General features: G+C 42.4%; 1 protein-coding gene across 1 annotated transcript in view; it reads left to right on the forward strand.

Moving 5' to 3' along the window:
• Window positions 1–4776: 4776 nt before the first annotated feature.
• The window catches only part of PAH (phenylalanine hydroxylase), a 38708-nt gene continuing 20752 nt past the window's right edge, over window positions 4777–22732 (forward strand). Inside the window, exons 1-3 of the mRNA XM_048960662.1 lie at window positions 4777–4930; window positions 7929–8036; window positions 18626–18809. Of these exons, the coding sequence (XP_048816619.1) occupies window positions 4889–4930; window positions 7929–8036; window positions 18626–18809 (334 nt within the window). The 5' untranslated portion in view covers window positions 4777–4888. The remainder of the gene's footprint in view (window positions 4931–7928; window positions 8037–18625; window positions 18810–22732) is intronic.

Below are 22732 nucleotides of genomic sequence, written 5' to 3' on the forward strand. Positions count from 1 at the left end.
GAAGGAGGGAAGGAGGGAAGGAGGGAAGGAGGGAAGGAGGGAAGGAGGGAAGGAAGGAAGGAAGGAAGGAAGGAAGGAAGGAAGGAAGGAAGGAAGGAAGGAAGGAAGGAAGGAAGGAAGGAAGGAAGGAAGGAAGGAAGGAAGGAAGGAAGGAAGGAAGGAAGAGAGGATGGAAGGAAGGAAGGAGGGAAGGAGGGAAGGAGGGAAGGAGGGAAGGAGGGAAGGAGGGAAGGAGGGAAGGAGGGAAGGAGGGAAGGAAGGAAGGAAGGAAGGAAGGAAGGAAGGAAGGAAGGAAGGAAGGAAGGAAGGAAGGAAGGAAAAGGAAAAGGAAAAGGAAAAGGAAAAGAAAAGGAAAAGGAAAAGGAAAAGGAAAAGGAAAAGGAAAAGGAAAAGGAAAAGGAAAAGGAAAAGGAAAAGGAAAAGGAAAAGGAAAAGGAAAAGGAAAAGGAAAGAAAAAAGCGGCAGTGGCCACAGCCTCCCCAGTCCCCCACCGTTCCCATCCCCGGTTTCCCTCAGCCGCTCCCGTGGATCCCGCCGGGCACTGGCGCCCCGGCCTCGCAGCCCCTCGCCCTCCGGTGCCCCATTGTGCGGCCACGCGTCCCGCGTCCATCACGGCCGAGGATCAATCCGCCGCGCTGCCCCCGCCTGCCCACTTTTTGGATAGCAAAATTGGGGATGGAGGAAAGAAAGGAAAGGGGGGTGGGTGGGACGGTGGATGTTTTCTGGAGCCTCCCCCTCTGAGGTGGTAGGAGGGGGGGGGTTCTGGCCGTAAGTGCTGCTGTCTGAGAGGCGACACTCTCCTCGGGGATACGGGGCTACTGCGGCTTCCTGACCCCCGGCTTCGGCGGCCACTGCCGTGGGGACACAGTGCCACCTCCCGGCCACCCACGAGAGGGGACCGGGATGCTGTCCGAATCACTTATCAGCAGGCTGCAGGGGTGGGAAGAGCCTGGCTCTGCAAGGAGAGAGAAATGTGGCTGAAGGTTTGGTGACCATGGTGTGGGAGGAAATTCGGTCTGGCTGATGTCTAAAGGAGAACCACAGCACCATGGGAACCTAGCTAAATGCACGTATAACATCTATAAACCATAGAATCATGGAATTATTAAGACTGGAAAAGACCTCCCAGATCAAGTCCAGCTGTCTGCCCATCCCCACCATGCCCACTGACCACGTCCCTCATTGCCACATCCACATGATTCTGGAACACCTCCAGGAATGGTAACTCCACCACCTCCCTGGGCAGCCTGTGCCTGCAGCACCACTTTTTCAGAGAGGAAATGTTTCCTAATATCCAACCTCAACCTCCCCTGGTGCAACTTAAAGCCATTGCCTTACATCCTATCACTGTTACCTGGGAGAAGAGGCCAACCCTCACTTCCCCACAACCTCCTTTCAGGTAGTAGTAGAGAACAATAAGGTCTCCCCTGAGCCTCCTCTTCTCCAGACTGAACAACCCCAGTTCCCTCAGCTGCTCTCCATCACACTTATGCTCTGGACCCCTCACATCTCTGTTGCCCTTCTCTACATACAATCCAGGGCCTCAGTATTTTCTTGTAGTGAGGGGCCCTCACTAAAGGACACCCCCTGCCTTAGTTGCATGCATCCACATTGAATCATCCTTTGGGATTTGTTCAGGAACTTCTAGGAATGCCTCTCTCTGCTTGATGCTCCCTCAGATTGAGCAGGACACCTGAACCAGGGATTCAGGTATCCACCCACAGGAAGGGACATCCCTGCCCAAACCACAGAACACTTGGGGGAAGTCACTGGGCTTGGGAAAGTCACTGCTCTCAAACGCTGACTAAAGGCAGAGAGGGGAGAGAGTACTTTGAAAAGTAGCCGAAGTCCATGGTGCTTTGAACTTGTTTTGTGCTGGCCAGTGAAAGCAGCCAACTTTCTGTGCAAAGAGCCCTTTCAGTTGTGGCTGAGCAGCATGGCCATAAATAGATGTGCGTGTAGTGTGCTTGTGCCAGGAACAGGGGTATTTTGAAGGGATACATGGGGAATTTAGGTGGAGGCAATAAAATGGCAAATCCTGGCTAGCAATGTCACTGTGGGGCAAAGGACCTGTGCTTGGTACACTGAATCAGGGCTTCAAAGGCAGCTCAGGTAATTTGGATTCTGAAACTGTCCAAGGTAACCAGGCCTGATGCAATCTCATGTTCATACTGCAATGACATTGGCTTGATCTGTGGAGCAAATATCGGCCTGCATGCACACACAAACATACACCTTTGCTCCAGAACGAGAGAATTTGGGAATTCCTTCTGGCAAAAAGCTTTGCTTCCTGCAGTCCCAGTGCTTTGTGCTACCAGGCAGCTTGTGGAGGTTCTCACTGATTAAACAGAGAACTGATGGCAATGCACTGGTGAGGTTATTATGATTACTAGCAATAAATTAGAAACTTGCAATATAAATAGAAAAAAAGAGAGAATAGTAAGAGTCAAAACCAGCAAATTGCAAAGATTTGGCATGCACAGTACTTTGCATACTCAGTGTTTCACTTTGCCTTGCAATTACTGTCAAGGTAGAGTGAGCAGAAGGTCTAAAACACAAGAAAAGGGGAAGGATGGGAGAAAAGAAGAAAAGTAAATGGACATAAAATCCACATAAAAGGAAAAAAAAAAAAGGGATGATCAAAGGTTTGTGAAAAGAGAAAGAAATAAAGAGAGAAAAAGGAAGGCAAAAATAAATGACAGAAGATGTGGTTTATGGCTGTGGATGGCACAGACATTTTCGCCAGCTGTAAGACACACATGTTAGTTTTTAGAAATCTAATTGAAAAATATACCACATAGAGAATCATGGCCTGTGGGAAAAGCAAGGAGCAAATAAGATGAATTGATGGAAACTGTACTGCCCTACATAGGGAATACTATAATCAATGCTATTGCCATCCTAATCTCACTGCCTTAAGGTGACCTCCAATGTCTCTGTCATGAACAAGGCCATGTCTGGTGTTGCGCAAACGTAGGACAGAGAATACTACCTCCTGTAGTGAGCTCATTGACTGAACAATTCAAAAATATTAGGTTTGATGCTGCTGGCAATTAGGAAGGCTAACCTCCCTTTCTACTACTGGACCATCTCTCCTTGTCTGAAAAATGGATATATTCACATGCAAAGCAGTGAGTTACTGCAGATCCACATCATATATATATATAGATTGGGCATTAGGAAAAAGTGTTCTGTGATAAAGATGGCAAGGCACTGGAGTAGGTTGCCCAGAGAGGTAGTGGATGCCCCATCCCTGGGACAATCAAAGTCAGGCTGGAAGGTCTCTGAGCACCCTGATCTAGCTGTGGGTGTCCCTGTTCATTGCAGAGGGCCTTCATTGAACTAGATGGCCTTTAATGGTCCTTCTCAACTCAAACAATTACTTGATCTTAGGACTTCAGTGGGCTGGTTTCTGAGCCTTTGGTCATGGTGCTGAACGTGGGTTTGGTCTAGGATACCTGCAGGTGGATCCCTACTGTGATGCTGATCAGATTTGATAGTTATTGGATTTCTTATTTACAAATAATTCACATCACATCTATGCAAAAATTTACCATTCTGAATTCACTCTAGTACATGCAGTAGGGATTCCCTCATGCCTAAAGCAATCATGAAGAGCTGATTCTTCTGTTCTATAGAACAGGGTAATGGAGCTCTCTTCTATGTTCATCACAAAAATGTAGCAAGATTACCTGCCTTGTCATAGCTTGTCTTAGTGTGGACTCCATCTTTCCAAATGGCAAAATAGACCTTGACCAGTTGTTCAGATTTGTTCATTTATTCCGCCTGTCATCTTGTATCAATCTATAATTTTCAATCATTATCTCAAAGGGAAGAACCTGGAACACAGGCAGCTCCATACAAATGCACAGAAGAACTTCTTTCCTGTGAGGGTGCGAGAACATTGGAACAAGCTGCCCAGAGAGACAGACTCCTGTGGAGATATTGAAGATCCATTTGGACATCTACCTGCTGTAGGGAACAAGTTTTATCAGAGAGTTGAGCTCAATGATCTCCAGAGGTCCTTTCCAATCCCTACAATTTTATGATTCTGTGATTCCCTTCAGTGACTCTTTCCAAACCAAATCTGGGCTGATTTATATCAACTCTTTGTGCTAAACCTTTTCCAAATTCCTTCTTACACTTGAAGCTCTCCATGGCTGACATTTCATGCAAGGACACATACACCTTTGGTAATTCTTTTGCACCCTCCATTTTTTTTCCTTTATCTTCTTCACTTTTCCATGTCCAGACACATATTCCAGAGTAATATTTACATGGCTGACTCCTGTCTCATGCTTCTTTTATGTTTGGCCTCTGTTATCTCATTGCCTGGTGTAACGAGCTGTGCCTCCTGCTCTCTGACCTCTTGGATGTCCTGCTAAAAGACAAACACTGCTGTGTGCCGTGCCCCATGTCTGGCATGCAATGAGAGACTCCTGGAGAACATCTGATCTCCGATCATGTGGAGTGATCCCTGATGGGCAGCCCACCTGATGCTGAACACACACAGCCATAGGAAGACTGAGCCAGAGACAGAGCACAGATGTGCAGGAATGAAAGTGGTGGCTGAATCAGGAGGAGGAGAGCTGCTAATTCAATGCATGTTGCTCATCTCCAGCGTGCACAGATAAAAACAATATGCTGGAGTGCTCTTATGGGGACCCGGGGGGGCTGGCTAGTCCATATGCCAGGACAGGGTGGGTGGGTAGGGGGTGTGGAATGAGAACGCCCCTTTGGCACAGCACCCAGGGGAGGGAGCTGGAGAAGAGAATGGGTTTGCCTTGCTTGCTCCACTTTAAATACCTTTGCACAGAGTTCTGGCCACTGTGGTAAGGTCAGAAGGCTTTACTTGCAGCTTCTGTGTGAGCATTGTCTCTTCTTCACCATGGATGCACAGCACTGCAAGATGAATGGAGACTCCTTCCAGGTGAGCAGTGGGGCCCCTCTCTAATCCTAATCCTAACTGTAAACCTGACCTTAACTGCAACCCTAACTGTAACCCTAAGCCCATATGCTTGCAAATCTTGTTCTCTGCTCTCCAAGATGCCCACAGTGGGAGGAAATAAGGTGCATGTCTCATGCTTTGCAGTCTTTGGTTGCCACCGTTACCCTTTTTGGCAGCTGGTGGTGTTGTGCTCACAGACGTGCAGTGGGAATGAAAATGAAAACATTACAAAAGGGGAAAGGAAGGAGAAATGACAGAGAATGGACAGGGATCCTTGCCTATATGGCAAATAGAAGATGCAGCAGAAAAGATCGGCAGCTTAAACCTGAATAATGAAAGCAAACTGTTAAAGTAAAGCATCTGAAATTATGTGCTCCTGTGGCAGAGCTATTTGTTAACTTTCTGCACTCTGACAACACTTTTGTAATCTTTGCTGACTTTGAAACCTTTGTTCTGGAAAATTCAGGAAAATACTGAAATTCATGACTTTTGGTTACAGACACTGTAGTTACTGCAGGAGCAAGTGATGTTGAGGACAGCATAACTACTTATTAGGATTATTAGTTATTTTGTCCTGCACAATGCCTCTGATGGCAAAGAAAAACTTCAACAGATGTGCAAAAAAAGCTTCATTTTCCAAAAGTGTTCTTAGGGATAGAGGAGCCAAGGAAGCGTGGTTTTCTACTGCTTTGTGTGCTGAGGTTGAATTTCCCCACCAGATTTGCTAGCGGTTCACCACGTTACTTCTCCAGGTTGTTTAATTGGTTGGCCATGGCAAGATCTGTGGGAGCTGAGCATCTAAATGCCATGAGAAAATGAATACTAAGTGGCTTGGAAACTAGTTCCATTTTCAGAAGTGACTGAGAAATCTTATTTTCTTTGAAACCTTCTTTTCCTTTTTTTTTTTTTTCTCCACTATTTAGTACATCTACTGACTCTGCAACTTAAGACAGAGAGGTGAAAGTTTACTCTCTCTGAAACTGCAGGAAAAACTTTCTTTAACTTCAGCAGTTGTGGAATTTGCTCTGAAGAGCTTTACTTAACCAGCTCAGAAATAGATCAGAAGACTGGCAGGTCTGTGTTATTGTCCTCCAGTACAGCCACGTGTATTAGAAAGGCAACGTCAATGCCTGTGGCAAGTAGTTAATGAAAAACTTAGATTTGTACTGCACTCAGGCAAACTGTCCTTGCACCTACACATCACTGTTGTAAGAGGTAGTGCTAGGTCCAGAAACAAATGCACCTATTTGTCAACTTGTTCTTATTTTACTTCCTGGGAAAAGAGACTTAGAGCTGATTTTTTTTTTTTTCCACACAACATCTATAGATCAGATATGAATATCATACAGGCAGTATTTCAGTGACAATGAAACAATTTTTTCAGCTCTCAATCATCATCACAGAAGTAAAAGAGTAGAATTGACCCAAAACTACAATTAGTCTCTGTATGAGGATAAAAGTCAAGAAATTAGAATAAGAACGGAGAATGGATGAACTGTAATTGACAGTAAAATATATGTATATGTAGTACAAAAAGTTCAGCAATAGATTTGGGTGCCTGTATTTATATGTTGGTTCCAGTGTATGTTGCCTGAACATATATATAGATAGATAGATAGGTAAAATCTGGGTACCAGTTATGACATCAATCATTTTAATCTCCCTTCAGCTTGCACTGAAAGCCTTTACCTCTGTGGACAAACTCAAACATGCACTAATTTTTGAACTAAGACCTCCCAGTGAACTACATTCAGATGCAGATATGCAAGAAGTTGATAAGTGTCATCATGTTTGCAGAATTAGTGCTCAGTCCCTACTGCAATGTACCTTATTCTTAAGCACCAACATAAACTAATTTACAAGACTGGGAAAATGAGTGAAAACAGCCTTAAAGTGTTTATTCTCAGCAAATCCATGCTAGTCACCAATAAGAATATATCTGCCTTGGAAAGAAGTCTTCTTTGGAATGAAGGCAATCTTATGGTGTAGAGAAATCTATTAATATCAAAATTACTCTGGAAATGAAACCAGGTAGAGAGATCTGTTGTTGTTTTTTTGGCAGTGAATACTTACATTAGCAGCAGCTTAAAAGACAGCCCAGAGAATCAGCAATTATGTATTTTATAGAAGAAGATAATTCATTATAATGCTGCCTTAGGACATGTAGTCCCACCAAGAGCTTTATGGCTTCCAAGCAGCTGGATTTCATTATTAATGTCTACTACAAATACTGCCTTTGCTATTTTTAAGGACAATATAGGGAACTGAAACCCTTTATACTCTGATTTATATGTTAAATTCAGCAATAGCTATAATGAGGATAGAACCTGACTGAAAATGTAGATCCTAATACAGAAAAATTGGAAGGATAGATACCTTGAGTTGGGTTTTGCCCTAGTACTTGTTACATCACGCCTCTGTGTGTTACAAATGTCTGGTGTGATCTTTGAAATGCCAGCCTAACATCATGCGTCCAAGGCCAGCAAAAGTTAAAAAACACAAGTAAGGTCTTCCTGTGAGTTCCAAAAGTTTGTGGTGGTTGTACTTCAAATTACACTGATATTAGAAAAGTTAAGCAACTTGGTGTTGCTCTGTTTTATCCTGAGCACTAATGAAACGGAAGCCAGGAGGTGTTTCACTGTAGCTGAAACCAAACTAGAGTAATATTTCCAGTGTCCTCTGAGCTTGATACTCTTGAGAAGTAAAGCAGGGCAGAAATGGAGTGAGGCTGTTTTCATTTTTTACTACCTTCCTCACACATGGGACTTAATTTGAAAGACTATATTGTGTGTCTCTACCATCATAAACAAGGGCAGCCCCAGAGCAGTTCTCTTTCCCCTGGAAGCAACAGTTGCTTAAATCCTATTTAAAAGATCTTTATGTTCTCCTTATGTTGCTAATGCAGTGCAAAAGAGCGGTGGAGAAAAGCAAAAGCAACTCCTGGGGTGAATTTAATGATTTTCTTTCTTGTTTCTTTCAGGAATCCATGTACATTGAAGAGTCCTCAAACAAAAATGGTGTGATTTCTTTGATTTTCTCTTTGAAAGAAGAAGTTGGGGCACTGGCTAAAGTTCTGCGCACATTTGAGGTAAATATTTTTCTTCAAGAGACCCAACCAGGTCTTTGTTTTTCTCCTGTTGCGGCAGCATTTTCTCTGCATGTTCTCAATTCTATTTGATTGCCACTGTGTCATTTTTTTTTTTTCTGGAGTTGAAAACACTTGAAGTCCTGGAACAGGAGTAGCCTTTTTAAGCTAAAAGCTTGATTTCAGGATTTTCATTTAAAACCTTTAACTGGCATGAGGGTGAAAAAAAAAAGCTTTTTTTTTTTTTTTTTTTCTGTGCTTAAGGAGGAAGTATTCCATTGCAACAGCTAAAATAAGAGGCAGAAGTGAACTGGGCAGTAACCTGAGATTGACATTTGAGTAGGTAAAGGTATAGCGAAGAAAGGCAAATATAGCCTGAGTATGAGCCACGTGGAATGAAGCATTTCTATGTGGAGGAGTAACTACCCTCTGAGCTCCTGTTCACCTCAGTAATCTGACATAAGTGAACCCACCATCTCTCCCTATTGGTAGTTCCACAGAGAGAGTAGGAAGGTACCTCCAAAAAAGGATCAGAAAGGCAGTGTTTTGCAGTTCACTCCCAAGGAACATAGGATCTTGTACTGGCTTATTTGGAAAGCTTTAGGGGAAAAAAGAGCCATTTACCTTCCAGGACATTGTGTGCTGTTTATTCTTAAAGAAAAATTTCCCAGATGTCATGGATGCTGTTTAATAAGCATGAAATCCTTGCAAATCAGAATGGTTATGTTGCAACACATGTAGTTATTTACTCTGTGCTCCCAAGCAAATACTCTGTGCTCGCAAGCAAATACTCTGTTACATTGGTTTTGCAACTTAAAGAAAAACAAACAACACAGTATCATCTGTTCATGTCTGAAGGCAGTTCTTTCTGTAGAACACTGTAAATTGTGGCAAACATACTTTCCATTCATAAGCTGAATTGACAAAGAAATGAAATATTTGTGTTCTACTACTACAAATGAAAAAAAATATGAATTATAGACCATATTAAATATGAATTATAGACCATATTTGACTCATTAAGATGAATTGGAATTCATACTAATAAAGCAGACCTTGCCTAAAACTGTGAATTGACTACTGTTATTCAGTCCTGCAAAATGTCTGTATGTTAGCAGCATGTATGGTTTCTAATGAACTAAGGAGTCTGATGATATTCTATCACTAAATGCATTACCACCTTCTAAGGAAATTATTATCATTTTTAAAGGAAAACTCTGGTATGGGAAGGAGATATGTAGCTGCTTCAAGGATGTAACATTTCTGGCCCCAAAGCAGGTACCTAAATGAGGCCAGCTAAATCATGGCTTTCAATCATGACTGATGGCAGCCAAAAAGACAGAAATTCAGGTAAAGATACCAGCACTTTTGAGTGGGTGGATTGATGATTCGACTAGATGATCTTAGTGATCATTTTCAAGCTTATTGATTATGTGATTCTGTAATTTTTTGATTAGTATCCCAGTGAGGTCAATTCTTTCTCTGAATATTTACAGCCTCCCCCTAGCACCAAGATTTACAAAAGACCTGGCATAGGTGCTCTTATGCAAGGTTTGCACTCCGTTGGCAACTTGGTAGAAAAATTGATGGATCTCTCCTTGTGTAAGAATGAAGGGCCTTTATGTCTGAAGCAACTTCTTCCATTCCTGCTTGATAAAAACAGATGTCAGATTCAAGTTAGTGGTAGGAGTAGGTCCAGAACCACTGTTGGTGGGCTCTTCTGTAGACTGAGACCGCCCCCCCCCACCTTGTCCCATGAGATGGTTGTGGCCTAAGGAAATGTGTCAAGTTGGTCTGAGTGGTATAGGGAGGAGATGTGGGTGCGGCTCTTCTGTCTGTTGCTGCCTTGTGTAGCCATATGTAGTGGGAAAAAAAGAAAACAAAAACCGCACAGTATGGGGTCAGACTGTTCCCTAGAGCAGCAGCACTGCTGCAGCTGACAGCCTTTGCTGTGGTTTCATCTGGCAGGTAGCTGATCGCCACACAGTCTTTCACTCACTTCCACCCACTTTCCAGTGGGATGGGGGAGAGATTAGGGAAAAAAAAAAAAAAAAAAAAAAGTAGAATTTGTGGGCTGAAATAAAACTATTTACTTAAATAGAGAAAACGAAAAGGATAATAGTTATGACTCTCTCTCTCTATATGACTGTATATAACCAGTGATGCACAAGCAATTGCTCACCACCCACTGACTGATGTCTACCTAGCCCCCCAGCAAGTGGAAGAATGCCAGATTAACTCCCACCCCCTTCAAAACTCCTTCCACATGATGTCATATGGTATGGAATATCCCTTTTGCCATTTTCACTCAGGTGTCCTAATTTTGTTCCCTCCCAGCTTCTTGAGCCCTTTGTTGTGAGTAGCCTTGGCTCTGTGCAATACTGCTTAGCAAAAACTATAAACATTAGTGTGTTATCAGCATTGTTTTTCTTCTAGGACCAAAGCATAGCATCAAACCAGACACTCTGAAGAAAGCAATTCCACTAGCTAAAATTAAGACACCCCTGCAGAGAGATGAACCTCTGCAGGCACTTGCATCAAGGTTGGCTGCACATGGTGAATTCAGAACCTCCTGGTCATTACCAAGGCTGTATCTGCCCAAGCTGTCAGGGTTTCTCTAGGAACTTGGATGCGGAAACGCAGGTGGAGATCAGCACTCTGCCCTTTCCTTCTGCCAGCTGGCTCTTGTGTATCTGGCTCTGGTTTTGAGGATTTTGCCTCTTCTATAGCCAACCTATAAATCTACACTGAGCCTGGAAGGGAGGAGATGGTGGATTAAAAATCTGTAAATATGAGAGTGCTGAAAAAAAATCTTCTCTCAAGAGAAAAGCAAGGTTCCGATTGAGAAGTGAGGACATTAGAAGATACTTGAAGAAATGAGAGACCTAGCAGTGCCACCAGCAGCCAGGCTCCTTTTCTGTGAAGCAGATTTCCATGTGGACAAGGGCAGGTTCTTTCTCCGTGTTTTAAGAGCTGGAGCAAAAATTTCTGTTATGTTGCAAGGACTGTTATGTCATTCTTGCATCCCTGCCTAGGATGCAGAAGCATTTGCTCACATCCAAGCTCACATCCTGCACGTACTCCACTTTCACACTGGGTTGACACTTGACCAGGTATTAGCTTCTATTCTAAGCTGGCCTTTAGTGGAGCAGGAGCCTGAGGGGAGCTGCTCTGTTCTCAGCCTGGCCCTGCCCGTAGGTAATAGAAGGCCCAGAAACAATGTCATGTCAAGCACCATGGTTGCTCCCTAGTCTAGATGGGGAGCAAAACTCCAAAAGAAGCACCCAATGAAAAGTTCTCAGATCCAAACAGAGCTCAGATGAACTGGGTAAGCCTTTGCTGTGGGCAGGGTGGACTGAAGGTAGGGACACCACCTATGCAGGCAGGTGAAGGCACAAGGCCAGTCACTAAAGAATGCTCGTGTCACAGAATTACATCCTGTAACTGTGACACCAAATTTAAGGAATTTTAGTGCGTCCTGCAAAATTGTCGGTTAGTGATCATCCTACTCAAATATCTTTCAAAATTGCTCATGCAGCTGACAGAGTGCCACTTGCTCTTACATCTACTTTTGGCTCAGAGACCAAAACTCTTTTTTCTGTTAAGGTCTTAGTTGCACAGAAGATGGCTGTGGTAACAACTGTTGCTTTACATGTGTGGCTTAAGTTTTTTTCTAAGGAATCTCCTCTACGTGCTCTTATCAGCTCCTTATGCCTACTGACTTTACGTTCAAAACCTTCTTTATTATATACACTTTTCTTCATATTTGCTTGTTTCATATTCTCTCTAACATAATTCAGTGTTAGGTCAGTGCACAACCTCCAAAAAAAAAAAAAAAAAAAAAAAAAAAAAAAAAGCAAAAAACAACAAACAAACAAAAAACGCAGATGCAATAGCGCCTCAATCAGGTCCAGCAATAATCAAATTATTAATCCACTTTCTTTTCATGCTACCTTCTCTGTGTGCATATTGGCATGTGGTAAAGATTTGCTTTTTGGTTAAATAATCAAACTCAATTATTTTCACTTGAAAAGCTTCTTTATACATAGTCTTTATCCATCTCACTGTGGATGCAGCTTCCCTGCGGGCTCTGCTTGGAAAATCTTCTGTCTTCATTGTAGGCTTGGGAGTAGTGTACAGACAGCATAAGCCCATCATCAGAATCACTACACTGAATTTTAATAGGACCTTTAGTATACTATGACACTATTGAATAAACTGATTGTCTGGCTTATGGTGTTAGAAAACACAATAGCTAAGAAGCCAATACCGGTATAAACATCTCAGTCTAAAATAGAACATCCCATATAAGCAAAATATCATCCTTAAAATCAGGAAGACAGAGTAGTCATTGTGGAGTTCTGTTTCTTTTTTTTGATTCACTGGACAAATAAAAAAAATATATAGAATGTAAATTCAGGCTACAAAAATCTCCCAGATTTCTTATTAGTGAAAAAGCAAAGCAGAGAATATGGAGTTCAATCCAACGTTACACTTGATGGGAATGTTTATCTTCTCTATAGTGATAAATGCCTATTGAAATTGAGATCACTTTTTAAAACAACAGTAAAGTGTCTTTTGAAAGAGAAAAAAAAAAAAAAAGGAGAAAAAAAACCCCAACCCGGTATTACCAAACTTGAATATATCAATAAAAAATATCAGAACTAAACTTTTCATTATATTAATAAAGGAATTTCTATGAATTTCTACATACATTTATTCCTCTGAGGTTCTCTGATGGAATTACAAGTAATAGTAAACATTTCAGCAGTAAAATGTGTCAAACATTGTGTTGCAAAATATTACATATTTTTTCAACCCTCCCTTAGGTGGGAGCCTGGAGCCTCCAATCTTCTCTTCACCATTTCAAAAGCAGAGCAAGAGTTCAGTACAGGGTCCAGCTTTCAGCTGTGTTACTCCCAGTGAGTAGGACTCTAGCTCATAACCCCATTGATTTGCACCAAGCTCTCAGTGTAAATTACTACTCATTGGAGGAATGGCTGGGAGTGACAGGCTGCACTAAACAAGACCCTGAGCTTTCAGAGCCAGCAAAGATGACTCTGCTTTTTTTTCTTTTTTTGTAGATTACTTTATTCATCAGAAAGTCCAAAGTGACTGTTATCTCTTCATCCATTGGGTAGGCATTGGCTCATGGTGTTGTTTCTGAACCAGGAGAGGTAGGCATTCACTTTGGCCAGGGCATGTATTGGAGATGCCTGCATTGATAGGTGAACACACAGGCCTGCCTCTCCACTGCAGCACATATCTGGACATCTACAACATATTTTCCATGCATGAATTCAGTGTTCTTGTTCTCAAGATTGTTCTACCTCTTTCTAGGGCATGCGGAGCAAGGTTTCTTGATCAAGTGATTCAACAGGACATTTTATATAGGAGAATGCTCTTCTTCTAATTATTTGTGGTGCCATATGCTCTCATGTCTACTTTTTTATTTTTATTTTTATTTTGTAGCTATATTGCATTGAACTTCATAGCACTTCATGCTAAACTTCCATGCTGGAGAAGAAGTGCTGAGTGATGTAAATGAAGGGACAGGTGCTGATGGGGTCCCTTCTGGATCCCTTTGTATCCCAAAGCCTGTTCATGTAGTGAAGACCATGGCAGATGTGAGGGAGAAAATGCAAAAGCTCTGTCTTTAGCTGAGAAACTAATCCTTGGACAGTAAAGTTGAGCACAAGTTCTTCAGTCTTCACTTTAGGAAGCTGTGGCTGAAACCATCTTTGCAACTTCATAACTTCCTTGATCCATGAAAATTAGGCATAGTACTAGTACATACATTCTACTAGTTCTATTAGTGAGCACCCTGATCTGGCTGTCCGAAGGGGAGTTGGACTTGCTGACCTTTAAATGTTCCTTCCAACTCAAACAATTATATGAGTCTACGATCCTTCTGAAAGACTCTTCCTTCAGGAAGCCCTGGATGTGATAAGGACTAAAAGAACTCATCACTTTTGTTGTTGCTGTTCTTGTATAAGGAATACAAATACATCCTTATCCTGGAAGATTTCATTCAATTTCTCACTGAATGTTCATTAATAGTGCTGTAGAGTTATTGCTGGTCTTCATCTAGTAACAAAATGGGATCTCCTGATGAAGCCAAACTTATTTAAGTCAATACTCATGCACACAAGCTGGAGATTGATTTCACAATGCTACTTTTCCATGTTCAGGAGCACTTAGGAATACAGAAACTGAAGGAGGTACAAATACTACAAGAAGCATTAGTTTGTGGCATTTCCAGAAAATACCCATCTCCACACAAAGCTTCTCAGACTAGCTATGAGAACACAATTTTTACAATATCCATTCCACTAAAATAGTTGAAGAAGGGACCAATTTCTGTTGCCAGTGACCTCTGCAAGATTGCTGATGTAGAGTAACATCAAACTGGCTGGATCCCAATAGTGTGGGGCTGTTGCAGCACGGGAGACACTCTGTTAAGATGGTACAGCTGGCATAATCTGGGGAAGAGGACAGAATTGCTCCATGGCATCTGAAAGGAAGCCAAGGAGGATTTCCAGCTGTGTGGAAAGATAGGCAGGGAGACAGGCAATCTTTCTGTCTCCTCTACTGCCTTTGTGGTGAATTGAAATCCATATTGATAAACCCTGTCATTCAAAAATCATGACTTTAACAAAATAGGCTTTGTTTCAACTTGGTTTTTGAGCTCTCAGAGCATCTCTTGAGATTTCTTTCTCCAATGGGAAGTGATAGAGATACAGTGAATTTGAATACTCAATGGAAGTTGAAATACGTTACCGCCGGGAGTGGGTAACAGCAAGAAATTTTGAGAGACTTCTGAAGATAACTTCAGAGAGTTTCGCAACACCATACTCTCATGATCTTGCTTAAATATTACAACTAAATGCTTCCCTTAGTCCTCAAGGCAGAATCTATTCTGCTATTCACACTTGTACTGATTTGAATCAAATGCAAAGTGAGCTACTACCCCTCCTCTACCAGCACAGAAGTACTCCAGCAGGCACGTGGCTGTAACATGGATCACAATGAGGAACTCAACCTTTATGCTGGCCATAAACTTGAGGAGAAGTAGGGGAACAACAACATGCTTCAAGTTCTTCAGAAGTGTATTGGCAATAATGGGTGAAATTCAGCAAAGGAATGCCAAATCTCGAGCTTTGTGTTCAAGTGATTTCTACAAGCTCTAAAACAGTAAGGGCAGGAGAAACAAGTATTAACAGTTTGGGTGCAAATCTAACATCAAACATATGACAGATCAGATCTTCCAAAACTCAGGAGTCCATTTCCAACAACAAAAATTAACTCAGAAATCTTGAAACTTCATAAAAAAATAGATGTTTTGGCCTATCCTTGGAGGCGCTAAGGCCAGGTTAAATAGGGCCCTGGGCAGCCTGATTTGGTACGTGGCAGCCCTGCCTATGGCACAAGTTTGGAACTGGATGGGCTTTGCAGTTGGGCTTTGATGTCTCTTGTAACCTTAGCCATTCTTTCATTCTATGATCTAGAATTTGTATTAGTTGTCTCTTGACAAGATTTCAAGCTCTACTAAAAACATAGAGATTGAAAATTGCTCAAAATAAAACAAAAAGCATCCCATCGACCTTTCTCAGGTTGCCATTTTGCAGAGGTTTAAACCACTGTGAAAAACTTCATGACATTGCAAGATTCAACAATACCAAGTATACAGTTTAGAATGATGTGAAACTATGAACATTAGACACTAGATGGAGTACTTGGACTAGAATGAAATTGAGATATTTAAACAACTCTGGTAATGGAACTGCTGTAAGTATTTTGAAATTGGGGTTTTATTACAAATGCACAGCATATGACAGCCTGCTTCTATGAGAGAGATCAGGGATGTATGCTGCTGAATTCCTGCTTTGAAAACAGTCACCAGAAGGGTTCTCCCTTCAGCTGCTCTGCCACTGTCCCGAAGCCTTCACACAAGGAATTAATGTGTTGGTTTTGCTTATCACTGAGCTGAATGTGCCCCTTGAATGGCTTCAGATCCTGCAGGAAGGCAGTTGTGCTCGTCCTATGTGTAAGGAAAGAGGTTAGAGGTTACTCTCTCCATAAGATCCTTCTGTCCTCTAGTTCCCTTCCCTTCCCTTCCCAGGAACAGGCTGCCCAGGGGGGTTGTGGAGTCTCCTTCTCTGGAGATATTCAAGACCTGCCTGGATGCCTACCTGTGCGACCTGGTTTAGGGAACCTACTTTGGCAGGGGTGTTGGTCTTGGTGATCTCTAGAGGTGCCTTCCAACCCCTACAATTCTGTGAATTACCTTGCCAAAAATAAAACATACAGTTTGAGGTAACCTGTGGAATATCTCACACAATCACGCTACCCCTGGGAGAAGGATGCTGAGTGGGGAAGAGAAGTAGGTGGTAACAGCTGCTGAAGAGAGACTCATATTATCACAACCTCTGCAAGAAGTTGGACCCATTTCTCTTGTGATACTACGCAGATACAGGGTATAATGCCCTGATGCACCAAGTGATGCAAAGTGAATGTAAAGCAGCACCTCAGTGTGTTTGGCCCACCCTTTGCACAGAGATGTGTTTTACACTCTCTCCACCCCTGTGAGTGGCTATGCCGAAGGGGTGCCAGCCCCGTGTTACTGCACTGATCTCCGTGGTATGGTCGTGGTGAAAGGGCCCTGTGCCTGCTCTCTGTCAAAAGCTTTCCAGCTTGGAGTTATTTGAATTTCCATCTCCCGGCCAATCTGCCGCCCAGTGCCTCATTGCACAGAGGGGACAATGTGCAGTCTGTTTATGAAATGGGGCTTTGGAGGCCTAAAACAAATTGTCCTCAGGGCCCAGCACAGTGACAGCCATTCTCTGCCCGCAGACAGCCCCATGAGGACACTATCTCTCTAGAGCGGCAGTTGGTGGTGAATGAGCTTTTGACCTTTTCAACTTATTGTATTGGTATCTAGCCAAACAATTTAAGTTCATCTGTAGCGTGTGACACTTAGAAAACAGAGGAATGACATGCATGCTGTTTCCTACAAAGTAATAAACTGCCTTTTGTGGTGGAGTGAATGAGGCCTTTGCTGCTGATGGCCAGATGCCCCCCTGCACTGTGCAAGCACTGAGAGCAGCAAAGAAAACCTTAAAGTGCTTGAGAAGCTCAAGCTAGAGGGAGGTAGAGAAAAAAAATCTTTGCTCTTTCTTCCCTGTAGGTCACAAATAGATCCTTGCAGCATTTCTTCATGGATGAAATCCTGACCCCACTGCAGGGGGTTGATACTGATACTAGTGAGGCCATCATTTCACCCCATGTAGTCTGAGATCTACTTGAGTCTGAAAGCAGCGAAACAGCAATGTCAGTGTGGCTGCTGAGCACCGTGCGTCAGCTCCTCTGACTCCTCTGGGTTTACTCTTCAGGCCAAAATTTTCTCACAGGGTTAATTAGCGCTTTTCCTTGCAAGAGACAGAAACTGACCCAGACATGGTTGTGGCTGTCGTGGGAGCCTGAAGGAAGGTCAGCACTGATTAAAATCTGTTAAAAAGGTTTTTTAAAAGATTTTTCTAAAAAATATGATCTTAGCTACTGATTGCTTTACTTTTATTATACTTTACTTGTCATGGTGACAGCAGAGGTTAGATGCCAAGTAGTCATAGTTGCTACAGCTATGGTTGCAAACAGTCCCTTTCTTCAGAGCTAGGAGGTGCTGCTGTTTGTAAGTGAAGGTCTTTGTTGAGACAGATTTTGACTTTCTGTGCTAAAGCAAATATTTTGTTTTTGTTGTGAGAGTATCAGATGCTGGAGCAGTTTGCTTGGAGAGGCGGTAAATTTTCTATCATCTGTGAAGATACTCAAAAACTAACTGAAAACAGTCCTGAGCAACCAGCTTTTGTGAAGTCTACTTGAGCAAATGCTTGGACTAGATTATTTCCATAGTTCCCATGCATTCTCATTGACTGCAATTCTTTGTTTTCGTGATTCTACGATCTTACAACAACCATGTTTTTATTTACTCAACCCTGGGCTACCTTTCTGGTGTAGATCCATATTTCCTATTGGATCTCTGCCCAAAATCTGCTCACAGACCTGGAAGCTGTGGAGGTGGCTTTGCAGATGACTCTGTTGGCTGGGCAGAAGCTTAGCTCACTGGACAACCCAATCCTTCCATTTATGACCGCCTTTAAAAATGTACATAAATACAACATTCACCTTCTGTTAAGAGGGACAAAATCTTTTCTTTTCCATGTTGATCCTGGGAACAAGATCTTGTTTACACAGGTGAGATTCCAATATATGCTTGCAGTACTAGAGTTACCATTTACAGTACAAATCCTATTTGCAACTTGGATCGCTTTTTCTAAGGTTTATGTGGTAATGGTTTTTATACTGCTGCTCTGCACAAGGGTGAATCCTATATCCTTCTCAGTTTCCCTTTTCATTCCCTTTTCATTCCCTCCATTTTTAAAGCCTGCAGTCCAATGGCCATCAGAGTCAAGTCTCTGCTTTTGAGCAGAGTACTACATTAGTACTACATGGCATAGGTAGTTCACTGACACCTAGTCGTTCTGTTGTATTCCTTCCTTTGGACACCATGTGACCAAAATCTTTTTTTCTCGTAGGAAAAAGGCATAAATCTGACTCACATTGAATCTCGACCTTCTCGTCTCAATAAAGATGAGTATGAATTCTTCATTAACTTGGAAGGCAATAATGTCCCAGCGTTGGATAAGATCATCAGGTCCTTAAGAAATGATATTGGAGTAACAGTGCATGAGCTTTCACGGACAAAAAAGAAGGACACTGGTAAGGATTCACTGGCAAAGGCAATATTGACAAGGAATATTCATGTCACACACTTAAATTACTTCCTTTTCCTCCAGCAGAAGTGTTAACCTTGGACCTGATGATTGTGTCTCCCTCTTTCTGTCTACTTTGTCTGTATTGTAAGCTTCTTCATAAAGATTTTTTCAATATAGATTACCATGCTCTATTTTTGGCCAAGTTTTTGACTAGGTCTTGTAGGAACTGGTACTCTGTCTTCACTGGTTTTGTTGACGTCACATGCAGTCTCTTAAAGACAGCCTAATTGCAGTATGCTGATTCATCAGTTTTTGCTCATTTTCTGACTCTTTACAAATTCTTTATTCAATAGATGCTTCCTACAAAGTCCAGCAGCCTTTCAGATTATCCTTATTTAGAAAGGATCACTGGCAAATGGCAACATAACAAAACAAGAAGTGACAGCAAAGCACAGACTTCCACCTTGCTTTCCCCCTTGCTGAACATCTTTGCGATCTATGAATCACCCTGGTATAAACCTTGTGATGTTGATGGTGATAAGAGCCCAATTACATGCAAAACCTAGCATGAAATGGTAGCATACTCAGGGGGCTAGTGCACTCCTTTAAACATTGGGATTTACTTTTCAACATCAGCCTCATGAGCTCTGAAGCCCCTTCCACTATGTGGCTATTGCACCTCTGGGCAGACGTGAGAGGAGAGGAGAAGTTCCCAACAGTGGCAATCCCTCCTTCCCCTGCTCTCTTTCACCCAGGTATGTGTGTGTCAAACACTGTTTGCTTCTGCATTATTTGTGCTTGGGGACCCCCTCACTCCTGGTATTGAAATTAGGGAGGCTGTGCCACCCACTTCAGTGGGATCAGGAATAACTTTTCACTACTGGAAGAAGTCCTGGGAATGTCAGAAGTAATTCTGCGTTTGGAGGAAATAAGGAAAGATTTTCTGAACTCTCACACTCCTAATTTTTACTGGAATTGAGACTGCCTTGAACAGTGGTGGTGGCTGCCCCACATTCAGTCTGAGACATACATAAATGCCTCTTCAGATAACAGATGTGGTTTTAATAGGATTTCAGACTTTAAATATTTTAGGTCTGGATCTTCCTCTTCCTTTCTAGGAACAGCATGAAAGGACATTAATACCTTCATGAGATCAGTCCTGGTAATCCCTTTACCATCTCCTTTGTGTCCTCCCCATGACATTACATTTGAAGGTGAAAACAAAGTTGGCAGATATTCTTTGGAGTCAGTTCTCTCCATTCGTGAGATGGAGAGATAAAGGGTTGATTAGATGATTTATGGTCATGTCAAATAAAAGATGTTCTCTCTTCAGGACTTTTTTTATTTCCAGGAGAAAGATGCAGGACCTAACAGGTTTATACCATTGTTTTTGTTTTTCTAATTGTTATTACGAAGGTGTTAAAATTATATGTAAACCTAGGCCAGAGTCAGATAGAGATGCAGCTCTAAATACCAGACAGGAAGTGTTTGTGACTGAAATTCTGACCTCACAGAAGTCAAAACGCCCATGGTCTGCTGGTCTGCTGTGGGATTAGATTTCTCTGCATGTTAATGTGTTGATCAAAGCATTTTTTGAGCTAGATTATTCTAGTGTGTGAGTGCTGCAGAAAGGAAATCGATCCCCTTCCTTCTGGGAGAATAACTTGTGTTTATTCTTTAGTTCTAATAACTGAGAAATAGTATAAACTGGGAGCAAATTACTGCAAAGGAAAGAGAGGAAGACTGATATTTCTTCTTGCCTTTTCCCTTTTTCTTTTCTTCTTCAAATTTCAACTTCTCTCACGAGTAGTGAGGATCCAGTGAAACTGAAAGCCACATCTGAAAGGTCAAAGAAGCAGTGCTTAGGGGTTGAACTGTGGGTGGCAAATTCTCTGCTGAGCTAGCTACAAGGGCAGACTGAAATGGAGCAACTGGGCTGTAGGAAGAGTGGTAAAATGTAGTCCTTTATTTCTGATGGCATTAACAATTAATAGGCCTTGGGGTGCCTTTTAGGTCAGACTGCCTTTCAAAAGTATGCATCCTCCTGGCAAATCTGGTCACAACCTGCAGATGTGCTTTTGTGAAATTTTATTCCCAGAGCACAGAATGAGAGTGATACACCTCCAGGGAGCAAAATCTCAAGCATATGGCTCATGGGGATATTGTCACACACTTTTCAGTTGAGAGGTAAAGCTGGCAATGTTTTCTCCTAAGGCCCAATCCACAGTCCATGAGATTGATTCACCATTGCTTACAGTTGCTCTCAGCCCTTTCTTTGTAGGGGTTCACATTGCTCATGCTCATGATTTGAGCAGAAAAGCCCCTCTTTCATTCAGTTTCCCATAGGAAGCACATAGTGCCACTCTTAGGGCAGTGTTTTATGGAAAGTTGGAAAAAAATTACTGTCCTCTTTTCAGTAGCTGAGCATTAAACACATGCATGTTTTATTAAACACATGCTCTATTGGACAAAGTATAAATGAAAGACTCAGTGTTTTTATTCCGATCTGTGATTATTATTATCTTTTTTTATCTGGACACTGTAAGTGTTTTTAGGGTCCTTACTCTCATAAAGGCAAAAGACAGCTTTAGTTTCCCCTTTAACACCAAAAACTAACAAATACTGGGTTTGGATCAACAGTGTAATGTCATCTGAGAGCAAAATGACCAGCAAAATGCCATGAATGCAACAATAGTTTTCAAGCTCCAGATGAGATGGGATAGCAGTCACTGGGCCAAACGGCCTTTGTAGAGATGGAAAGATTTGTTGTGAACAGCATTTCTCTTAATGGCTCTTTTTGGAAACAAGATGGGTATCTGCAGACCTCTTAGACCCTATGAATAAAAAGAATTAAATATTATTCTGTTGCTGCATTAGGGAAATGCATACAATTTACTGCATTTCTGAGACAGTCTGGAGGCTGATGTTCTGTAGGAGCCTTGTTTGCTGAACCCTGAGGCTGGCCAAAGCATTTGGGGCTGTTTAAAAAAGGGCTAAACCTGGGCCTTGAACTGCTATAAATTGCATAGACCTGTCTTTGACCCTCTTCACAATGATACAAATGGAAGAGTTCTGCAGAAGTCCTTGCTGTTCCTGCTTTGCTGCCCCTCATACAAATGGCTTATTAGCATTCTGCTAAGCATTTGACCCCATGGTAATTTGGTCACCACTTGGGTGTCCAGCACCATCCCATAAATGCCGCTGTTTCACTTACAGACAAATCAATATTTATTACTGATCAGCCCACGTTTGCTCCTTGGACCTTCACAGAGAGCCAGTGTTGCAACAGCTTGCTCTGGGTATTTGTTAATGGCTGTGCAGACAGACAGTGAGTCTGGCAACGGGGCTGGAGGAGGCTGTTGCAAACAGAATATGGGGCAGATTCATCAGGGGATAATTTGATTTGATAGTTGCTGGAGGGGTTGGGGATAGCATCCCAGCACACCACTGCCATGCAGAGGCCCTTCTGCACCCTGGTGCCTGTTGCTGGGGCTGTATGGATTAGGTGCTGTGGCTGCACCAGGGCTGTGTTCAGCACCTTTGATTATTGTTGCCACAAGTGCTTGAGAGGGTTCAGAACTTAACATCAGTTTATGCTGGTGCAAATAACCCAGAGCATCAACAGGATTCCTCTTCTAGAGCCTACTGGTTGAGCTTTCAACCAGAGCAGCTTGCCTTGAGCTACTGTCAGTATATGGTGGGTGTGAGGGGAGTACAGAGAATAGGTCTGGTACCTACAGTGACTGTGCACCTAAAAGATAAGATGCTGTTCCTGCGTAGGGGAAAAGTAAGCTACCTATCTACATGTCAGAGACTGTAATTGCATCAGCTTTGCACATCAGTCTGCCGTACAATTTATCACAATCTCTGCACCATGTACTCAGGGAAAGCTGTGAATAAAATGTGTTTAATGCAAGTCATTATTAT

This window comes from Lagopus muta, chromosome 1 (genome assembly GCF_023343835.1).
Source record: "Lagopus muta isolate bLagMut1 chromosome 1, bLagMut1 primary, whole genome shotgun sequence".
Taxonomy (NCBI): domain Eukaryota; kingdom Metazoa; phylum Chordata; class Aves; order Galliformes; family Phasianidae; genus Lagopus; species Lagopus muta.